Genomic DNA, 23,171 nt, shown 5'->3' with positions numbered 1-23,171 from the left:
CTACTGCTTCATTAGTATTCACCAAATAAATTCTTAAAAATAGGAGTTATGAATTAACAAGCTAATATTCAGAAGTAGTATAACAAATACAATCTTTTTTACTCACTAAAGTAGGCCTGACAGAATCTAATATAAAAGTGGTCTGTGGGGGTTGGGGATTTAGCTCAGTGGTAGAGCGCTTGCCTAGCAAACGCAAGGCCCTGGGTTCGGTCCCCAGCTCCGAAAAAAAAAAAAAGAAAAAAAAAAAAGAAAAAGGAAAAAAAAGTGGTCTGTGAAATATGGACGATACATCAGTTTTTAGAAAGGGGATTTCCATTTCTACATTCCATTCTCTTTAAGAATGTTTAGACTACGGAGGTAGCAAAGGCAGTAGCAAATAGAAATTATATAATCTCCAAGGTCAAATATCACAGTCAACTGCTTTACCTTAGTAACTACCAAACACCTCATAGCTTTAGTTCTTTGGCCCCTAAAGTTATTAAAAGCAAAAATGCTGCCTGCAGAGCAGATCTCCTTTCTCTAAGGTTGTGGCAACCACAGACTTGTTTTTGTTCTTTGGATTTTCTTTTCTGCTACTAACATTGTTACTAACTAAAATCTCTTCTTACCCATTTACAGCCTCTTACTAACTTGCAACTTTCATTTTAATCCTGTTTATTTGCTAAACCTTCCTTGATAAATAACATCAAATTCAATTACTACAAAATGATCGTCAACTAGTTAACACTAAAAAACAAAAACAAAAAACAAAAAACATAAAGTTTTAGAGCTAGCAACATGTGTATAGTATCCAGATAAGTCGGCATAGCGACTCATGCAAAGTCACTCACAACCAAATTCAGAGATCCATTCTGATAAATATTAGCCTCTTCCCCAAAGTAAGAGTTAAGATGACTATCTATTGCCTAGTTGAAAAAGATCATCATCATAGGGTAGGTAAAGAACTGGAAGAGCCAATTCCAGCAGTGAAATTCTTTGAGGAAATAGCCACCAATAAAAGAAACCAAATAGGAGTCATCTACAGTGCAATCTTGTCTCTTAAATTTCAATGTAAGTGAATGTTTACCTTTTTGTCTTCTTTCCAAAAAGTTTTCAAAGAAATAATTAAAACCAATCTTACCCACAATAATAATAGTAATATAACAACAATAACAGCTATGTGTGTTATACCTGCTGTTTTTGAATTGGTGAAAAATCTAATGACTTCTCATTGGAACTCGTGGTCATCATATGTGTCTGAAATAAATAAAAATATATCTTCTAGATAAATGGAAAACTACAAATGAATAATGAATGTAATGAAACTCAGGCATTAATATAATCTATCCACACTGCCATACTTATGATATGAGGAGAGAAACGCTACTTAGAACATCACAAATAGACTTAATATGCAAGATAGAGACTAAAGCAAGCTGGTGCCTTCCAACTTTTCAATATTAGAAGCAAAAGAGGAGCCTTTCCTAGTTCATTAGGTGGATGAACTGAAGAAAGGTGGGTGGCAGAATGTAATACTGTAGTGACAGATTCTTAGAGATGGAGTCCAGGAATAGAAGTGTGAGCAAAGAGGTGTCTCAAAGAATACTCACATGGCAGTTGGCTGGGAGGGGGCACCCTGGGAGGGTAACAGGGAAAGATAAAATGCCCTGGTGAACTCCACTCGGGCCAACTTTGGAACTCAGGGACATGGAAATGCCTGGCATATGCTAACAGATTTCTGGTTTCACTCTTTATAGGCCTAGATGTAAAAAGATACAACTATTCCTGATTCAACAAGAACTATGTCTCATCATGGCATTCTCATGCATGCATAGTGTGTGCTTCAGCCACACACATCCTTCTACCACGTTCTCATGCCATTGCCCCTAAAGGGTCCTATGCTACTTTCATGTCATCTTTTTCTTTGCAGTCAGGAGTCCATGCATGAGAGGAAGCAATGTGCTCTGTGTCTTTCTGAGTCTGTGAGCTTACATTTGGCTTCCTTTCAGCTCTGGCACTAATTACCATTCATCACTCACCTTCAGAACTATAAGAAATTACTCTCGTGGGCTGGGGAAGACACAGTCTAGACAGACAGGAGACTTAAAATCAGCACAGAAAGCTCTCTCTGGAGAACTTCTCCATATGTCCAAGATTATTCCTAGGTGCTGCAACTGGAGAGCTATCGTGTGGTGGTTTACTAAGATCAATGGCTCTGGCAATAAAAGCCTCCTATATTTTCCTATCTTTGCAGTCATGTTGTGTAGCCATTTCCTTCTAATCAAAGCATTCCACCTTGAAGAGAAGCTCATTAAGACTTAGAAAGGAAAGAAATCACAACTCTCAAGTAGTCAGTGAAACTTATGAGATTCCCCCAGTCCCTCCTTCCAGGTTACATAAACAGTAAGGACTACTGGTTAGAGGAGGCTCTCTGGCCTGCTGAGTCACCTTCACGTTAGCAAGGGAGTTCCAGAGACGCAATTGTTGGGCAGCATCACACACACACACACACACACGGATGGGATTTTTCAGTAATAGCATTTTCATAGAGGACCTTAAAATCATCTATACATTTGTACTTAACTCCTCATCCAGATTCCTGTAAGTAACCCATAATAAATTCATTGGGCCACCAAGTTGCACTCTCGTAGTACTGTTCCTTTCTTCTGTTAGTTCTCTACATGTAATGAATACATGTTTGCTCAGGCCTCCCCAACAGTTAGTAAGCAATACTGCATTAGCTCAGTAAGTATTAGTTGGCCAGGAAGAAGACATGCTGACACAATGTCCCCTGAGAATTCTGTGCAGTAGGGAACTAGAATACAATGTTGGGTGGGAAGGAAAGAGCTTTCCTTGAAAACAGGAATCTTTAGAACCCAACTGTCAGAAGCTAGAGAAGCAGAGTTGTGTAAGATTCTGTATGATAGCCTCATGTGAATATACAGAGAGAAGTAGGTTTACCAGACTGACATTGTACACACATCAGGTCAAAAACTGATCACTGCTAAATATCCTATAAGCACTTTATCCTAGGAAGCTCAATTGCAATTGAAATCAGCACTAACAATAAACTGAGACCTTAGGTTATACCATAAGGAAAGGGTGCTTACTAAGGAAGATCTCATATAGTAGTGTAAGACACATCCACTCCAACAAATGTGGGGACCTCAATATAAAAACATAAAGGCTGTGGCCTTTAAGCCATCATAAGTTAAAGGGCAAACTTGACTAGAGTGAATTCTCAGACAAAATGGCTACAGAATGAGACCCTCACCTCAAAATCAACCAACAGCAAATAAGCTATGAGAAAGGCACTCAGTTACAGTTAAAGGCAAATCAATTAGAATAAGATAAGATTTATCAGCAGGATCTAAAGACTAAGGAGAATGGAATGATAATTCATTTAATTAATAGAAAAATAATTGCCAATCGAAATTGCAACAGCTTGTGTGTTGGCTAGTTTCATGTCAACTTGACATAAGCTAAAGTCATCTGAGAAAAGGGAACCCCCATTAAGAAAATGTCCCCATAAGATCAGACTATAATCAAGCCTGTAGGACATTTTCTCAATTAGTAATTGATGTGGGAGGGCCTAGTCCAGTGTGGCTAATGATCCTTGGTTCTACAAAAAAAGCAGGCTAAGCAGGCCAGGGGAGGAAGCCAGTAAGCAGCTGCACTTCTCCATGGCCTCTGCATCAGCTCCTGCCTCCAGTGCCCTGCCCTTACTGCTTTTGATGATGAACTGATATACAGAACTGTAAGTGAAATGTGAAATAAAAACCCTTTCCTTCCCAAGTTACTTTTGTCATGGTGTTTCATCACAGCAGTAGTAACCCTAAGACTCCTAGCAGGGTTGTCCTTCAAAATCATAAGTATGTACTAATGTAAGCCATGTAAGCATCTCAGAAAACAAGGTAATGTTTTACCTAGAAGACTAAAATTGGCGAACACAACCATGAAAGCTCGAAAAATAATACATTTGTCTTGCTATAGGACTAGGCATACATATGAGAAATATTATCAGTATAGTTAACCACCACTTCTAGGATGAGAGAAAGACAGTCTACAACAGGAAGAAATTAACTGACTTCTTTCTTTTTTGGAAATAAATCAGCAACATATACACACTTTTCAATAGTAACCCAAATGTAAGTAGTGTCAGTTTACCAATTAACAGACACCAATTGTGTGACTTGATTTAACAAAATAATGAGCAACATGCTTTATGCAAACAACAAACCTTGCATCAACAAAACATAGAGAGAACTGAAAGGAATGGAAATTTATTTCAAAGTGAATCTGCACATAATAATAATAGCTAATGAAAAATACCGAAACCCAACATGAGAAACTGAGACTGTCACCACATATTGATCAATGGAAAAATTCATCAAAAAGACATTTTACACACACACACACACACACACACACACACACACACACACACACACACACACCAAATACTGAAGCAATCAATTTTTTTAATAAAATTGGCTCCACTACAATAATCATGGTGAGTTCAATAGTGCATTCTTATCCAAGGAAACAGTCAAAAGAGTATTGTTACTGAAAAATTACATTCTAGATCAAGTAGATTTAACATACTTTAAAAGACATAGAATGCACATTTCTTGACATCCATTTACAGTACTTATTCTAAAATAGACCTGTATAAAATTCAAAAACATTTTAATGTCTGACATCTTATCAGACCATATGGAATAAAAGAGAAAAAAATAAAAATCAATAGCAGGGAAAACTATATCCATTACATAAAAACATGGAGGCTAAATTATAGTTTTCAGTGACCATCAAATCACTAAATTCAAGGGAGGGTAAAGGGATCAGTATTGTCTCAGGACCCCAAGACCACGTTCTCAGCACAAAGGAGATTTATTTGCTGCAGAGAGACAAAGGACAAGGAATAAGAGTCAAAGACAGGAGGTAGAGGATGAGGGAGAAGGGGAAGGGAACAAGGGAGAGGGAGGAAGGGTATTTGTCCTGGGAGACAAAGGACTGACTCTGAATAGAGGAGACACATGTGGCACACAAGAAAAGGGCAGGCTTTAAAGGTACAAGGAGAAAGCTGTGTTAGGATGATGAATTGGGCAGGTTAATTAAGGTAGCCACCAGAGGGGCTTTTCATTGCTTAGGAAGAAGTAGCTAAATAAGAGAATAGACCTTGGCTTTAGGAATTTAATCCAACTGTTTTTAGCAAGGCAGAGGGAATGGGGGAGAAGGGCAAGGCCATGTTTGCCATGCTCAGACTGGCTAGAGTCCATTCAGAGACTGTTAAATGAAGGAAATGGAGGCTAGCAGAAAGGAATTAGAGTAGGTAGGGAGAGAGGGTGAAAGGGAGGGTACACATGATCAAAGGTCACAGTGAACCTCACTAATATTAATATGTACTATATTAAATAGTAACTATCAGCTTTTTACATATAAAGGAATATAAAAAGTATATATACACCAGTTCACACAAGGAATTAAAATTCACATAACTCATATCTTAATAGCCACGAAATAATTACCATATTTAAGATATCAATGGTTTCACCAAAGTTTTCTAAATCCACTGCTGAAGAATTTTCTGTCTCTGTCTCTTTGTTCATTTTATCTTCAAAATAATCTGAATGAGTAAAAGGAAAGATCAAACTCAGATCTTAACAGAAATGAGAAAAGCAAATGAACAAAACTTCGTTCTCTATATATCATGGGGTGTAACTGTAGGCAAGGCCCTTTAGTTTTGTGGTTGGAGATGAACAGAACATTCATAGTAGTAGCGCATTCTCAAATCTCATATTTAAAGTTTAATTACTTTGTTGTCAACTATGTAGCAACAATTTCATTTATAAGGACAAACACTATTCCTTCGGAATAAAGACTTCTCAGTTTAGCTATATCAAGTCCTGCCAGCTAGCCTTAAGAGAGTCCCAGTGACCCACATGTCCATGGTATTCTTTCCTCAGTATAGTTTTCCATGCATAAGATATAGGGTTGAGTTCCATATATATGATCAATCAAGTAAAGTGGACACTAACCGTGACATCAGTATAATTTCTTGGTCACATATGTGTGCTTATTTTTCTCTTAGTGAATCCTTGCTCTGGAAGAAGCCATATTGTGGGCATTTCTAAAAAGAAGTCTATATAGTAAGTTTGTGAAATGCCTTGCTAAATGGCCACATGAGTGAGTCAGAAGTCCAGTCAAGCTTCCAGATACTCCCATCATCTAACAGCACAAGTCCAGAAAAAGCCTGAGTATGAAGCATTCAGCCAAGCTCCTCCTGAATTCCTGACTCTCAGAAGTTGTGTCAAATAATAAGTTACTTTGAAAACAATTAGCTCTTTTTGAAATTTACACCTTTGTCCATTTGCCGCTATGCCCTTTCTGATCACCTGACCATCTATGGAGTGCTTCCTGATGAAATTTCCAATAAAAATGTCAGTACACACGCATTGCTCCCTTTTAAATCCTTTCAATTGAATAAGATATTTAAGGTATAAAAGAGATGGAGTGGTGTGTGTGTGTGTGTGTGTGTGTGTGTGTTCATGAAGTAGTAATGTAACTGTTAATACTTAATGAACTCATATTCTATGAGGGATGTAGAACATAGGATAGTGGGTGAAGAAAGAAATCACGTATAGATATTGGGAATAAGCAAAGATTTCACTTGCATGAGGGAGGTGGAGATATAGGGCAAAAGGGAAGAGAACAAAAAACTAATAAAGCAAAGCTGCAGAGAGAGACCTACAAGAAAGTAGCTTATGTTGAAGATTTCCCATGTATCAGAAGCATATATTTTAGCCCATGCTGGGCTAACTCATGTTATGGTTTGTATATGCTCAGCCCAGGAAGTGGTACTATTAGAAGGTGTGGCCTTGCTGGAGTAGGTGTATCACTGTGGGTGTGGGCTTTGACACCTTCATCCTAGCTGTCTGGAAGTCAGTATTCTGCTAGCAGCCTTCAGAACAAGATGTAGAACTCTCGGCTCTGCCTGCACCATGCCTGCCTAGATGCTGCCATGCTCCCATTTTGATGATTATAGACTGAACCTCTGAAACTGTAAGCCAGCCCCAAATATATGTTGTCCATTACAAGTCTGGCCTTGGTCATGGTGTCTGTTCACTGCAGTAAGACCCTGACTAATATAGAAGGTGCTATGAGGAGTAGGGTATTGATGTGATAGGCCTGACCATGTTTTTGATTAGAAGAATGTGGATTTGGTTAATTAGGATTTGAAAAGCCATGGAATGTTTTAAGTTGGGCTTAATGAGCTAACCTACTATGAATATGGAAGACTGTGTTGCTGTGAGTGATTTCAACTGTGGAGACCTGGCCCAAGAGATTTCAGTGGAGAACTTCACTATGTGGCCTAGTGACTGTTTTTGTGGTATTTTGCTGATGAATGTGGCTACTTTATGCCCTTGTCTGAAGAGTCTACCTGAAGCTAAGGTAAAGAGATTTATATTAATTGCATTGACAAAGAAGTCTCAAAAAGTCCAGCAGAGACTGTTGTCTGGTTAAGTACCATTAAACAAGTATAACAAGCTGAGAAAGGAAAAAATATACAATATATGCTTTGAGTATTGAAGGGGTACCAGGAAGTAAAGTGGAACTGAATCCTGTGTTCAAGGATATAGCAAATTAAGGGATTGGGACTTTGGGGCAAGATCCTAACCATCTAAGTTTAGATCCTGGCATAGCGTTCCACACCTTTAATATCAGGAGCCAGGCATGCACATCTCTGAGTTCAAGGTCAATGTACAGGGCAACTTCCATGATGCCCAAACTTAGGCAGTGGAGTCAGAATAGAGGAAGCCAGCAACAATGTAATAGAAAGAAGGGGCCGTGTCCTAGCTCCTTCAAGCAGCAGAACGAGGCAGCTTCAGCTTCAGCCATGTGGCTCTGGCTTTAGAGTGAAAAAATAGGAAGGACTCCTGGGACAATTGAGGCTGGTCAGCTGGTGCTAAGAAATTAGTGGTGAGTAAGAAGAATCCAGCATCTCTGAGGTGAAATCTTCTGGGAAGTGTTTTCTGAAAGCACAGAGAAGCTGTTCCAGAGAAAGCCAAGGTTGTACCTGTACTGCAGCTGTACTTGGTAATGTGTAAGAGTCACTGGTGATCCTGGATTTAAAGACGTGAAGGGCTCATGAAGAGAAGCTCAGGGTCAGCACTGTGAGAGGCCATGGAAGGCCTCAGTTGCAATTGATGGCCCAGGACTGAATGAGTCATGCAAAGGAGTTGAGACTTGGCACCATGAAGAGAGCCTATAAGAAGCTACTGGTGAAGCCTAGTTGTAGTGGAAGACCCCAAATTATTGGGGATGCCAGTATTTTGTGATGATGACCAAGAACAGCAGCAGTAGTGGAGTGGATCAACCTGAGCTTAGAGTGCTACAGAGGGCAGAGATAAAGAAGTGATGCCAGCCCTTCAGAGGAGCCTAGAAGATCATGTGTGGATTTTAACATTGAAGTTGCCTTGGAGATGTTCAAGATGCCAGAGCCATGAGCTATCTGCTAAGGATAGCTGCTAATAGGAAGTGGAAACAGCCCAGGAGAAAGAAGCTTGTTGTAGTCAATGATGGAAGAGGAGTTGGAGATCTGAAGACCGTTTGACATCAGCCATGGAGATGCAGAGTTTGGAGTTTGCCCAGCTGCTTTCCTGTCTTGCTTTGAGGATTACAGTTAAGTGATTGGATGAATCTCAGAAGAGACTACACTTTGGACTTTTAACATTGTTGAGATTGCTATAGACTGGGGACTTTTGAAGTTGGAGTACATGTATTTTGCATTATGCTATGTTTGGGTATGGCCCCCATAGAATCATGTTTGAACAAGCCTCTGGGGGCCAGGGAATGGAATGTGATGGTTTGTATATTCTTGGCCCTGGCCCAGGGAGTGGCACTAGTTGGAAGTGTGTCCTTGTTGCAGTAGGTATGTCACTGTGAGCATCAGCTTTAAGACCCTAGTCCTACCTGCCTGGTAGCCAGTCTTCCACTAGTTGCCTTCAGATGAAAGTGTATAATTCTCAGTTTTGACTGCACCATGCCTGCCTAGAAGATGCCAGGCTCCCACCTTGATGATAAGGGACTGAACCTAGAAGCCAGCCCCAAATATATTTTGTCCTCTATAAGACTTGCCTTGGTCATGGTGTCTGTTCACAGCAGAAAAACCCTAACTAATACACCCTATGACAATGAGAAGGAAGAAAGCTTCATTAACTCCTTTGGTGTCTAGTTCCCATCTCAATTCCATCTGGCCCCGTCTGCACTTTTCATTAAGTCAAACTGAATCACTCACTTTGATTAATACCAAGGCAATAAGGTGATAAAGTTAACATCTTGAGGATTTTTTTTAAGTTTCTTATGTTTATTAAGGATAAGGTCTGCATGGCTGCCCTTAATATCTGAAACTTTCAAAAAGATTTTATTACTCTTACTGTGTGTGTGTGAGTGAGAGAGAGACAGACACACAGAGACACACACAGAGACAGAGACACATGGGGTAGGGGGGGTCTGCTAGAAAAGGGTATCTGATTCCGTGTAGCAGAGGACCTAAAGACCAAGTGCTCAACTACACCATACAGAAAGCAAGAATATAATTTCCTTGCAACGAAACCAAAAGAGAGACAACAAACATAATTTCACCTCTAACAAAGAAAATAACAGGAAGTGACAATCACTATTCCTTAATATCTCTCAACATCAACGGACTCAGTTCCCCAATAAAAAGACAAAGGCTAACAGACTGGATACGTAAAGAGAACCCAGCATTTTGCTGCATGCAGGAAACACACCTCAGAGACAAAGAATGACACTACCTCAGAGTAAATGTCTGGAAAACAACTTTCCAAGCAAATTGCCTGAAGAAACAAGCTGGAGTTGCCGTTCTAATATCAAATAAAATTGACTTTCAACCAAAAGTCATTAAAAAAGATAAGGAAGGACAACTGATATTCATCAAAGGAAAAATCCACCAAGATGAATTCTCAATCCTAAATAGCTATGATCCAAAAGCAAGGGCACCTACATTCATAAAAGAAACCTTACTAGGATATTCATTACTACCTATGAGGTCAGAGTCCAGGGTCAGTTCATGTATACTCTTTAGGTAGTGGCTTAGTCCCTGGAAGCTCTGGTTGCTTGGCATTGTTGTTCATAGGGGGTCTCGAGCCCCTTCGAGCTCTTCCAGTTCTTTCTCTGATTCCTTCAACGGGGGTCCTATTCTCAGTTCAGTGGTTTACTGCTGGCATTAGCCTCTGTATTTGCTGTATTCTGGCTGTGTCTCTCAGGAGAGATCTACATCCGGCTCCTGTCGGCTTGCACTTCTTTGCTTCATCAATCTTGTCTAATTGGGTGGCTGTATATGTATGGGCCACATGTGGGGCAGGCTCTGAATGGGTGTTCCTTCTGTGTCTATTTTAATCTTTGCCTCTCTATTCCCTGCCAAGGGCATTCTTGTTCCCCTTTTAAAGAAGGAGTGAAGCATTCACATTTTGATCATCCGTCTTGAGCTTCATTTGTTTTAGGCATCTAGGGTAATTCAAGCATTTGGGTTAATAGCCACTTATCAATGAGTGCATACCACGTGTGTTTTTCTGTGATTGGGTTACCTCACTCAGGATTTGCCTACGAATTTCATAAAGTCATTGTTTTTGATAGCTGAGTAATATTCCATTGTGTAGATGTACCCCATTTTCTGTATCCATTCCTCTGTTGAAGGGCATCTGGGTTCTTTCCAGCTTCTGGCTACTATAAATAAGGCTGCGATGAACATAGTGGAGCACGTGTCTTTGTTATATGTTGGGGCATCTTTTGGGTATATGCCCAAGAGAGGTATAGCTGGATCCTCAGGCAGTTCAATGTCCAACTTTCTGAGGAACCTCCAGACTGATTTCCAGAATGGTTGTACCAGTCTGCAATCCCACCAACAATGGAGGAGTGTTCCTCTTTCTCCACATCCTCACCAGCATCTGCTGTCACCTGAGTTTTTGATCTTAGCCATTCTCACTGGTGGGAGGTGAAATCTCAGGGTTGTTTTGATTTGCATTTCCCTTATGACTAAAGATGTTGAACATTTCTTTAGGTGTTTCTCAGCCATTCGGCATTCCTCAGCTGTGAATTCTTTGTTTAGCTCTGAACCCCATTTTTTAATAGGGTTATTTGTTTCCCTGCGGTCTAACTTCTTGAGTTCTTTGTATATTTTGGATATAAGGCCTCTATCAGTTGTAGGATTGGTAAAGATCTTTTCCCAATCTGTTGGTTGCCGTTTTGTCCTAACCACAGTGTCCTTTGCCTTACAGAAGCTTTGCAGTTTTATGAGATCCCATTTGTCGATTTTTGATCTTAGAGCATAAGCCATTGGTGTTTTGTTCAGGAAATTTTCTCCAGTGCCCATGTGTTCCAGATGCTGCCCTAATTTTTCTTCTATTAGTTTGAGTGTATCTGGATTGATGTGGAGGTCCTTGATCCACTTGGACTTAAGCTTTGTACAGGGTGATAAGCATGGATCGATCTGCATTCTTCTACATGTTGACCTCCAGTTGAATCCTAGTAAGAGCACCAGTGGAAGGGGAAGCCCTGGGTCCTGCTAAGACTGAACCCCCAGTGAACTAGATTGTTGGGGGGACGGCGGTAATGGGGGGGAGGATGGGGAGGGGAACACCCATAAAGAAGGGGAGGGGGAGGGATTAGGGGGATGTTTGCCCGGAAACCGGGAAAGGGAATAACACTCGAAATGTAAATAAGAAATACTCAAGTTAATAAAAAATAAAAGAAAAAAAAGAAACCTTACTAAAGCTCAAAGTACACATTGTATCTCCCACGATAATATTAGGAGATTTCTTTTTTTTTATGGTCTTCTATATTTTTTTTTATTATTAACTTGAGTATTTCTTATATACATTTCGAGTGTTATTCCCTTTCCCAGTTTCCGGGCAAACATCCCCCTCCCCCCTCCCCTTTCTTATCGGTGTTCCCCTCCCCACCCTCCCCCCATTGTCCCCCTCCCCCCAACAGTCTAGTTCACTGGGGGTTCAGTCTTAGCATGACCCAGGGCTTCCCCTTCCACTGGTGCTCTTACTAGGATATTCATTGCTACCTATGAGGTCAGAATCCAGGGTCAGTCCATGTATAGTCTTTAGGTAGTGGCTTAGTCCCTGGAAGCTCTGGTTGCTTAGCATTGTTGTACATATGGGGTCTCGAGACCCTTCAAGCTCTTCCAGTTCTTTCCCTGATTCCTTCAACGGGGGTCCTATTCTCAGTTCAGTGGTTTGCTGCTGGTATTCGCCTCTGTATTTGCTGTATTCTGGCTGTGTCTCTCAGGAGCGATCTACATCCGGCTCCTGTCGGTCTGCACTTCTTTGCTTCATCCATCTTGTCTAATTGGATGGCTGTATATGCATGGGCCACATGTGGGGCAGACTCTGAATGGGTGTTCCTTCAGTCTCTGTTTTAATCTTTGCCTCTCTCTTCCCTGCCAAGGGTATTCTTGTTCCCCTTTTAAAGAAGGAGTGAACCATTCACATTTTGATCATCTGTCTTGAGTTTCATTTGTTCTAGGCATTTAGGGTAATTCAAGCATTTGGGCTAATAGCCACTTATCAGTGAGTGCATACCATGTATGTCTTTCTGTGATTGGGTTAGCTCACTCAGGATGATATTTTCCAGTTCCAACCATTTGCCTATGAATTTCATAAACTCGTTGTTTTTGATAGCTGAGTAATATTCCATTGTGTAGATGTACCACATTTTCTGTATCCATTCCTCTGTTGAAGGGCATCTGGGTTCTTTCCAGCTTCTGGCTATTATAAATAAGGCTGCAATGAACATAGTGGAACACGTGTCTTTTTTATATGTTGGGGCATCTTTTGGGTATATGCCCAAGAGAGGTATAGCTGGATCCTCAGGCAGTTCAATGTCCAATTTTCTGAGGATCCTCCAGACTGATTTCCAGAATGGTTGTACCAGTTTGCAATCCCACCAACAATGGAGGAGTGTTCCTCTTTCTCCACATCCTCGCCAGCATCTGTTGTCCCCTGAGTTTTTGATCTTAGCCATTCTCACTGGTGTGAGGTGAAATCTCAGGGTTGTTTTGATTTGCATTTCCCTTATGACTAAAGATGTTGAACATTTCTTTAGGTGTTTCTCCGCCATTCGGCATTCCTCAGCTGTGAATTCTTTGTTTAGCTCTCAGCCCCATTTTTTAATAGGGTTATTTGTTTCCCTGTGGTCTAACTTCTTGAGTTCTTTGTATATTTTGGATATAAGGCCTTTATCTGTTGTAGGATTGGTAAAGATCTTTTCCCAATCTGTTGGTTGCCGTTTTGTCCTAACCACAGTGTATATTAGGAGATTTCAACACCCCACTGTCATCACTGAACAGATCATGGAAAAAGAAATTAAACAGAGACGTAGAAAAACTAACAGAAGTTATGAACCAAATGGACTTAACGGATATTTATAGAATATTCCACCCTAAAGCAAAAGGATATACTTTCTTCTCAGCTCCTCATGGTACTTTCTCCAAAATTGACCATATAATCAGTCACAAAACAGGCCTCAACAGATACAGGAAGATAGACACAATCCCATGTATCCGATTAGATTACCATGTACTAAGACTGGTCTTCAATAACAACAATAATGACAGAAAGCCCACATAAACATGGAAGTTGAACAATGCTCTACTCAATGACAACTTGATCAAGGAAGAAATAAAGTAATAAATTAAAGACTTCTTAGAATTTAATGAAAATGAAGATACAACATTCTCAAACTTATGGGACACAATGAAAGTGGTACTAAGAGGAAAACTCATAGCGCTGAGTGCCTGCAGAAAGAAACAGGAGAGAGCATATGTCAGCAGCTTGACAGCACACCTAAAAGCTCTAGAACAAAAATAAATAAATAAACCCAAGAGGAGTAGAGGGCAGGATATAATCAAATTCAGAGCTGAAATCAACCAAGTAGAAACAAAAAAGGACTATACAAAGAATCAACGAAACAAGGAGTTGGTTCTTTGAGAAAATCAGCAAGATAGATAAACCCTTAGCCAGAATAACCAGAGGACCCAGAGAGTGTGTCCAAATTAAGAAAATCAGAAATTAAAAGGGAGACATAACAACAGAATCTGAGGAAATTCAAAAATATCATCAGATATTACCACAAAGCCTATATTCAACAAAACTGGAAAATCTGGAGGAAGTGGACAATATTCTAGACAAATACCAGGCACCAAAGTCAAATCAGGAACAAATAAACCATCTAAACAACCCCATAACTCCTAAAGCAATAGAAGTAGTTGTTAAAAGTCTCCCAACCAAAAAGAGCCCAGGACCAGATGGGTTTAGTGCAGAATTCTATCAGACCTTCATAGAAGACCTCATACCAATATTATCCAAACTATTCCACAAAATTGAAACAGATGGATCACTACCGAATTCCTTCTATGAAGCCACAATTACTCTTATACCTAAACCACACAAAGACCCAACAAAGAAAGAGAACTTCAGACCAATTTCCCTTATGAATATCGACATAAAAATACTCAATAAAATTCTTGCAAACCGAATCCAAGAGCAAATCAAAAGAATCATTCATCATGATCAAGTAGGCTTTATCCCAGGTATGCAGGGATGGTTCAATATACGGAAAACCATCAATGTAATCTACTATATAAACAAACTGAAAGAACAGAACCACATGGTCATTTCATTAGATGCTGAGAAAGCATTTGACAAAATTCAACACCCCTTCATGATAAACGTCCTGGAAAAATTAGGAATACAAGGCCCATATCGAAACATAGTAAAAGCCATATACAGCAAACCAGTAGCTAACATCAAACTAAATGGAGAGAAACTTGAAGCAATCCCACTAAAATCAGGGACTAGACAAGGTTGCCCACTCTCTCCCTACTTATTCAATATAGCTCTTGAAGTTCTAGCCAGAGCAATCAGACAACAAAAGGAGATCAAAGGGATATAGTTTGGAAAAGAAGAAGTCAAAATATCACTATTTGCAGATGATATGATAGTGTACTTAAGGGACCCCAAAAGATCCACCAGAGAACTACTTAACCTGATAAACAACTTCAGCAAAGTGTCAGGGTATAAAATTAACTCAAACAATTCAGTAGCCTTCCTCTATTCAAACGATAAACAGGCTGAGAAAGAAATTAAGGAAATGACACCTTTCACAATAGTCCCAAATAATATAAAATATCTTGGTGTGACTCTAACCAAGCTAGTGAAAGATCTGTATGACAAGAACTTCAAGTCTCTGAAGAAAAAATTGAGGAAGATCTCAGAAGATAGAAAGATCTTTCATGCTCATGGACTGGCAGGATTAATATAGTAAAGATGGCCAATTTGCGAAACCCAATCTACAAATTCAATGTAATCCCCATCAAAATTACTATAGAAAGAGCAATTTGCAAATTCATTTGGAATAACAAAAAACCCAGGATCGTGAAAACTATACTCAACAATAAAAGAAATTCTGGGGGAATCACCATCCCTGACTTCAAGCAGTATTACAGAGCAATAGTCATAAAAACTGTATGGTATTGGTACAGAGACAGGCAGATAGATCAATGGAACAGAATTGAAGACCCAGAAATGAACCCACACACCTATAGTCACTTGATCTTTGACAAAGGAGCTGAAACCATCCAATGAAAGAAAGATAGCGTTTTCAACAAATGGTTCTGGTTCAACTGGAGGTCAGCATGTAGAAGAATGCAAAGCAATCCATTCTTATCACCATGTACAAAGCTTAAGTCCAAGTGGATCAAGGACCTCCACATCAAACCAAATACACTCAAACTAATAGAAGAAAAAGTGGGAAAGAGTCTCGAACACATGGGCACTGGGGAAAATTTCCTGAACAAAACACCAATGGCTCATGCTCTAAGATCAAGAATTGACAAATGGGACCTCATAAAACTTCAAAACTTTTGTAAAGCAAAAGACACTGCCATTAGGACAAAACAGCAATCAACAGATTGGGAAAAGATCTTTACCAATCCTACAACTGATAGAGGGCTCATATCCAAAATATACAAAGAACTCAAGAAGTTTGACTCCATAGAGCCAAATAACCATATTAAGAAATGGGGTTCAGAGCTAAACAAAACATTTGCAGCAGAGGATTATCGAATGGCCAAAAAGCACCTAAAGAAATGTTCAACATCCTTAGTCATCAGGGACATGCAAATCAAAACAACCCTGAGATTTCACCTCCCACCAGTGAGAATGGCTAAGATCAAAAACTCAGGTGACAGCAGATGCTGGCCAGGATGTGGAGGAAGAGGAACACTCCTCCATTGTTGGTGGGATTGCAGACTGGTACAACCATTCTGGAAATCAGTCTGGAGGTTCCTCAGAAAATTGGACATTGAACTGCCTGAGGATCCAGCTATACCTCTCTTGGGCATATACCCAAAAGATGCCCCAACATATAACAAAGACACGTGCTCCACTATGTTCATCGCAGCCTTATTTATAATAGCCAGAAGCTGGAAAGAACCCAGATGCCCTTGAACAGAGGAATGGATACAGAAAATGTGGTACATCTATACAATGGAATATTACTCAGCTATCAAAAACAATGACTTTATGGAATTCATAGGCAAATGGAGGGAACTGGAAAATATCATCCTGAGTGAGGTAACCCAATCACAGAAAATCACACTTGGTATGCACTCATTGATAAGTGGATATTAGCCAAAAAGCTTGAATTACCCAAGATGCAATCCACATACCACAGGAAGCTCAAGAAGGATGACCAAAACGCGGATGCTCCCACTCCTTCTTAAAAGGGGAAAAAATATCCATAAGAGGGGATATGGAAGCAAAGTTTAGAGTAGCGACTCAAGGAATGGCCATTCATAGCCTGACACCCGCATGTGGCCCACATATGTACCAAAACTAGATAAGATTGATGAAGCTAGAAAATGCATGCTGAAAGGGTTCCGATATAGACCTCTCCTGAGAGAGACATCCAGAGCATGTCCAATACAGGGGTCAATGCAAGCAGCTAAGCACCAAACTGAGAATGGGACCCCCTTGGGGGGAATCAGAGAAAGAACTGGAAGAGCTTGAAGGGGCTCGAGACCCCATATGTACAACAATGCCAAGCAACCAGAGCTTCCAGGGACTAAGCCACTACCTAAAGACTATACATGGACTGACCCAGGGCTCCAACTGCATATGTAGCAGGGAATAGCCATGTTGGGGCACCAGGGGAAGGGGAAGCCCTTGGTCCTGCCAAGGTTGGACCCCCAGTGCAGGGGAATAATGGGGGAGGGATAAGGGGAGTGTATAGGGGGAATACCCATATGGGGGAGGGGGAGAGGAGGGAATGGGGGCTTATGGACAAGAAACCAGGAAGGGGAATAATGTTTGAAATACAAGTAAAGAAATATATCTAATAAAAAATATTAAAAAAAGAAAAAAAAAGACCAAGTGCTCTTAACTGCTTGCCTTTCTCTCCATTTGACATTTGTACATGAAAAGCAGCCACTTACAATATACAAAAGAACTGAGATGGCTGGGTTGCTTTATATTTTTACTTACAAAAATAAGACACCAGCTAGATTTGGCTCATGGGCCATAGTTTGTTGTCTCCTAACCTACATGAATATTATAAGGAAATGTCATTGAAAGATAAAGCTAGAAGAACAGATGAGACTCATATGGGAAATTGTACACTTACTTTCATAAAAATCAGGTATGTTCAACAGAGAAAGAACAGATAGGAATTAAGCTACACTACAGAAAGACTGATGTGGAAACTATATTGTCACACAGAGAATGTAGATTTGGAAAAGATAGCAGCTTATATAGACTGATATGGCCTTGCCTCAGGATTAAGAAAATGTAAGGTCACTAAACCAGATCTACTTTGTCCTCTCATCTCCCCCACACCCCCACTTCTCATTTTCCTACTAAAGTGTGGTATATCTTCTCTGCCACTCCAGGCTGTTCTGTGTGCCAGCATCTCAAGTACTTCTCCAGTGTTACCATGCTCTCTGTACCATCGGCTCACCTCCATTGGCATCCACATGGTTTCCCACTGGCTTCACAGTTCCCACCAGCAGCTAGCCCATAACCAAATAGGCAAAAGAACGATCTACATTCCTCTTCACCTCCTCATTCTGCAGTCAAGCCTCAGCTATTCACACTCTGGCTTCTTCCCAGATCTTTCCCAAGTACTTGTCCTCTTGAGGTTGCTAGCTTTCTCCACGATGCCAAATGCACTGGGAACTCTGAAAGCATTTTTGTTTGAGGTCTGACCAGTGGTATTTTGCACTCTCTCAGATACTAATTTCCTGAGTTCATTGTTATTGACTAATATTTAACTATTTTTAAATGTTTCTGAAATTTTTATTTTTGAGAACTTCAAATATGTATGCAATGAAATATAACCATCTCTGCCCCACACACCCCTCCTCTAATTTTTCCCATGCTCCCTAACAACTTCAAACCTTATGTCTAGGGTTAAAAAGCACCATCAGATGCTGATTCTTATCTCAACATGAACTCTATGAGAGATGCATGTCAGACACAGCTCATCCTGGACATCCTGCTTATACTGACTGTTTTGTCATCTGCTCTTGGTGGGTTCCTGGTCCTTTATTAAGTCTGTCATTTGCCTATGTTGCTTAAAGATATAGAGAGTCATCTCTGCCATGATTTATCCTCAATTTTGAGCTTTCATTTTCAACATTATTGGTGTGTGTGTGTGTGTGTGTGTGTGTGTGTGTGTGTTTATGCATGCGCATACATGCCTATATGCTATAGCATAGGGGCAGTTAGAAGACTACTTTGTGGAGTCAGTTCTCTCCTACTACCTTTATGTCAAAATCAGGAATGAAATTCAGGTTGCCAGGTCTTTGCAGCAAATACTTTTAACCCCTGAGCCATGTCACCTTTGGTTTCACATTTTAATCCCCAGACTATAGTTTCACTGATCTTTTGGTCATGAGGTTATAGTGACGTATACATTTGTACTAACAGACGAATTCTCCTGAGATACACTTAACATCTACAAATAAAGTTATGTAGGAGAGACACATAATAATAAAGGGTTAAGGATTTCCCTGATCTGAAGAGACACTAGAAAAGAGATGGGATTGTAATTTCAATAGTAAAATCTACAGGTTAGATACAATGAGACAGAGGCATTAATGATCTTAAGGGTGGGTATATAGGAAGGGTTTATAGAGGTACTGAATGCATTATCAAGTATTTTACATGCTGGATCTCACTTAACCCACACAACCTCTCTCTTCATTATGCACTTCTTCAAAGTTTTTGAATTATTATTATTAGGTATGCACAGTATATGGTATACAATGTGTCACATGAGACAGCTTTATGCAGTCAATCAGTTCTCTCTTTTGACTTCTATGTGGCTTCCAGAGATGAAAAGTAGGTTGTCAGTCATACATAGGAAGGACCTTTATCTTCTGGGCCACCTTTCCAGACTTTTACTTCAGTATTATCAAAACCATTCCAACAATAAAGAAACTGAGGCTTTGAGAAATTAAGTTGTTCCCATAGTTTAGAAGTACCCGACCAAGCATGCAACTTAGATCAACTGAACTGCATAACCCCTGCCAGGCACATAAGCTCTGTGATGTATCCCAGCTGCAGCACAGAACTTTCATCTGTATCCTGTCCACTACATTCAGCAGCCCCATTATTGTAGGAAAGCCACTCCATCTCTTTGAGCCTTGCTTCAATTACCAATAAAATAGAGACTACCATTCCTATCTACTTCATGAAATGTGCAGGCCTAAAATGATTTTTCATATCTATACCTATATCCATATCTATATCTATATATCTATATCTATATCTCCCACTGCTCCACTGTTGCTGCTGTGCTGAGGGGTGTATGGTCTATCTAGATTTTGGCTCCAATTAGAGATGTCAGCTTCTACTTAGGGACAGGATAACAAACTGGGTGGGGGGTGGGAATCCATGTGCTTCATTAATTTCCAGGGCTAGGACTCAATTCTAGGGCCTAACTCACATTAAGCAAGTACTATACTATGCTACTGACCTATGTCCCTGGCTCAGTAGAAAACATCTCAAGAAAAGCAGGAAAATGGCAGGGGTGCAGGGCCCACTCCTTTGAAAGTGGCCAATATTACCTGAGTCCAGCGGCTCCGTGGAGTCAGAGGTGCTTTTCTCTGGGTAGTTATTCACAGACAAACGGAAGGGGATTGAACTGGGGGAAAAATAAGAAGCTGAAGTGGAGGCAGAAGTCCCCTCTAATGGAGGCAGTGTTCCCACCATTGAAGCAGAGCATGAGGGTCTCTCCTTTAAAATAAGTTTAAACAGACTGTCAAATGCCATCACATACAACATCTGCACACATTTTCTGCAGTTACTGAAAATAGTTAAGAGGAAAGCTTCAAAGTCTGCCAGTGTTCCTTCTGGTTTACTTTTGTTTTGTCTCTATCTTAGGTGCCCTAAACTGTCACTAGCAAAACCTATTTTTCATGTGTTAGGGAGCGTGCTTGTATTTCATCTGTCTACTCTGAAAAACAAAAATTTGCTCATAAGGAACAAAACTTGCCACAGACTCAGAGGACAGTTTTCAGTATTTCCATACATACTTTTCCATAATAAAATATAGACTTACCTTTTTCCCTTAAAAAGGAACACATTTCAGAACTTAAAATAATTTTCAAAGCTTTTAAGTAGTAATATTTTCTTTGAAAAGATGTGCAACTTGTAATAGCAATTTTAAAGAACAGCAAGAGGTTCTGTAAATGTAACTGGTAGAAAGCTGTCCCTGTCTTCGGGTAAAAGACTTCTTTGTTTCCCATGATCACTGTTTATATTCTACTGACGTCTACTGCTTAGGGGGCTTAACACAAAAGGCAGCAGCATTACACAAAATGATGAAGTCCTCCTTATCTGCTGTACAATATTACACTGTATCTTTTATGCTAATACTGTAGTGTACATTCTCAAAGTTGTGTTACATGGACAAAATGTTCTTACCACAGTATTAGAAAAAATCATATAAAATCAATCCACATACAGCTTAAAAATAATCAAGGAACCACTCGCTTTGAGGTAAGGAGGATGTCTAAAACTCTGCTGTGTGTTTGATAATGATCTATAAACAAAGGTTATCCATGGTAATCATTTGTATTCTTTAATATCTTAACTTTGAATTGACTATAAAGGTTTAAGAGCCTTTCTATCTGACCATTTTATTACCACTTTCATCTTAAAAGACCCTTCTTTTATTTAAAAAGTAAACAGGTTTCTTCCTGCTTCTTTTGCAGTGGTAGATAAAACTATCATACAGAATGGAGCCCCGCTGTACCCGCTATCATACAGAATGGAGCCTCACTGTACCCGCTCTCTTCGTCTCAGACGCGCTGATAAAGATCTATTCAGAGAACTTCCTGGGGAGAGATCATTGATGGACAAAGAACCTGTACTCATATAAGGCTCATATACTTCTTCAAATTCAGTTTCGTCTATTGTACCAAGTCGTGGAGTGGCAAAAACTAGCATGTGACATCCACCACAGGCAATCTGCAAGCATAAGTCCACAGAAAAACTCATCAATGTTAACATCAAACACAAATGGGCTAACAGCAGATCAGCACCAAGACATTTTCTTAGAGGCAAACTTCAGAGACTGACTGGTTCACAGCGTTTCTCTATCACTCTCCGTGTGTGTGTGTGTGTGTGTGTGTGTGTGTGTGTGTGTGTGTATCCATAGCTACAAGTAGACATAATATGTATGTACTTATATATGCATACATGTAGAGACATACGCATATACATGAATTAAATATATATTCCTTAAACGTTGACTGAAAATGAAAACCAGTTTAATCCACCATTTACTTTCAATTTAATATATAGAAAATGGCCTGGTCGCAGGTATCTCATAACTTTGAAAATGTTATGTTTTGATCTTGGAAGAACATTAAAAAGTCGCAACTATCCAGAGAATAATTAGTAGGGAAATTATATAAGAATAACCATGTGTCTGACCATTATAATAAATATACAGCAGTTATACGTATCTGTGAAGTGTCTGCGTAAGATTGGGCCCTTCAATTGCTGGACAAAGAAGAGGAAGAAGCATCCATAAAGCCCCACCCTGTTCGAAGGAACTAACTATTGGCAGTTACTGTCACTGAGGAAGTAACCATGAAGTAGTATGTTGGCCATGTGCTAGCAAACAGCCTCTCACCATGCCTACGCAAGCAATCCTAATTCAGTGAATCAAGAGAACAGGCACGAGAGAAAGAGAGGTACTAGTTGAGAAGAAAGCATTAAGAAGGAGAACGAAGAGAATATGACAGAGTAATGAGATAAATGCAATCGTAACACATAACTGCATTTGCATATGCACATACATATGTCATTGTCAAAAAGAAATACAAGAGAAAAGATTATGTCTCTAAGTCTTTTCCTTTACAAGAACACTTTCTAAATTAAAGGCTTATAAGTCTTTAGAGGAAAATACCAGCACACTGGATGAAATAATGAAAAAATATAAACCACCAATGAGTTTTAAGAAGCAAATGCTTTTTATAAAAATGTTAACAAAAACCCTATACTAACAACTGCAGTGAGAGGCAGAATTAGTCTTCTTCAGAAATGAGCTCTCCGATTGCTTATCCAATGCCAAGGGGCCAGCCTTACACTATGTACATGCAGGAAACGCTCAATAACTCAGCAGGTTATGTGTGTGTGTGTGTGTGTGTGTGTGTGTGTGTGTGTGTGTGTGTGTGTGTACAGAGGAGAAGTGATATAATTATGGCTTTATTAATTTTTAGTTACAGAAATTAGCAAATCTATGTCAATAATAATCCTAGATGTAAATGGTTTGAACCTGTCAATAGACGCCATTGAAGAAAGAGTCTATGCTATTTTTCAGCCTCAGATTTGAATTACTTTGCAGGGCTCTTCTTGGTGACAGAAGAACTGCATACTTTCAAAGTATGCATCCTCTCCATAAAGATCATGAAATAAGCAGTTGGTATTTTGTTCATCACTGAGTAATTTATTTGCATTCCTAATATTTAGACTAATACCTTATACACAGTAGGCTTTTATTAAATGGTTATTATCTTATTTTTCTCTTCCTGTTCTTGGGATAAAATACCCTGAAAAAAGCAACTTAGGGGAGAAAGGATTTAC

At 39.7% G+C, this 23,171-nt stretch overlaps 1 protein-coding gene across 18 annotated transcripts in view; it reads right to left on the bottom strand.

Annotated features, from left to right (window-relative positions):
- The window catches only part of Rpgr (retinitis pigmentosa GTPase regulator), a 60,044-nt gene that overhangs the window by 18,863 nt on the left and 18,010 nt on the right, over positions 1-23,171 (bottom strand). For 14 of the 18 annotated variants that reach the window (XR_010061211.1, XR_010061212.1, XR_010061213.1 and 11 more), the window contains exons 10-13: positions 21,366-21,548; positions 20,144-20,312; positions 5,511-5,608; positions 1,171-1,236 (exon numbers count right to left, since the gene is read on the bottom strand). Coding sequence is in view for 14 of the 18 variants with exons in the window: in XM_008773082.4 (XP_008771304.1) it covers positions 1,171-1,236; positions 5,511-5,608; positions 20,144-20,312; positions 21,366-21,548 (516 nt within the window). In the remaining 4 variants the exon portion in view is untranslated. The remainder of the gene's footprint in view (positions 1-1,170; positions 1,237-5,510; positions 5,609-20,143; positions 20,313-21,365; positions 21,549-23,171) is intronic. The other 4 variants (XM_063280169.1, XM_017602250.3, NM_001127601.2 and 1 more) reach the window with 1 other exon arrangement.

The sequence above is a fragment of the Rattus norvegicus genome, chromosome X (genome assembly GCF_036323735.1).
Source record: "Rattus norvegicus strain BN/NHsdMcwi chromosome X, GRCr8, whole genome shotgun sequence".
In the NCBI taxonomy this organism is placed as follows: domain Eukaryota; kingdom Metazoa; phylum Chordata; class Mammalia; order Rodentia; family Muridae; genus Rattus; species Rattus norvegicus.
Note: the sequence above shows the minus strand (reverse complement) of the source record. Positions and strands in the feature narration are given on the sequence as shown.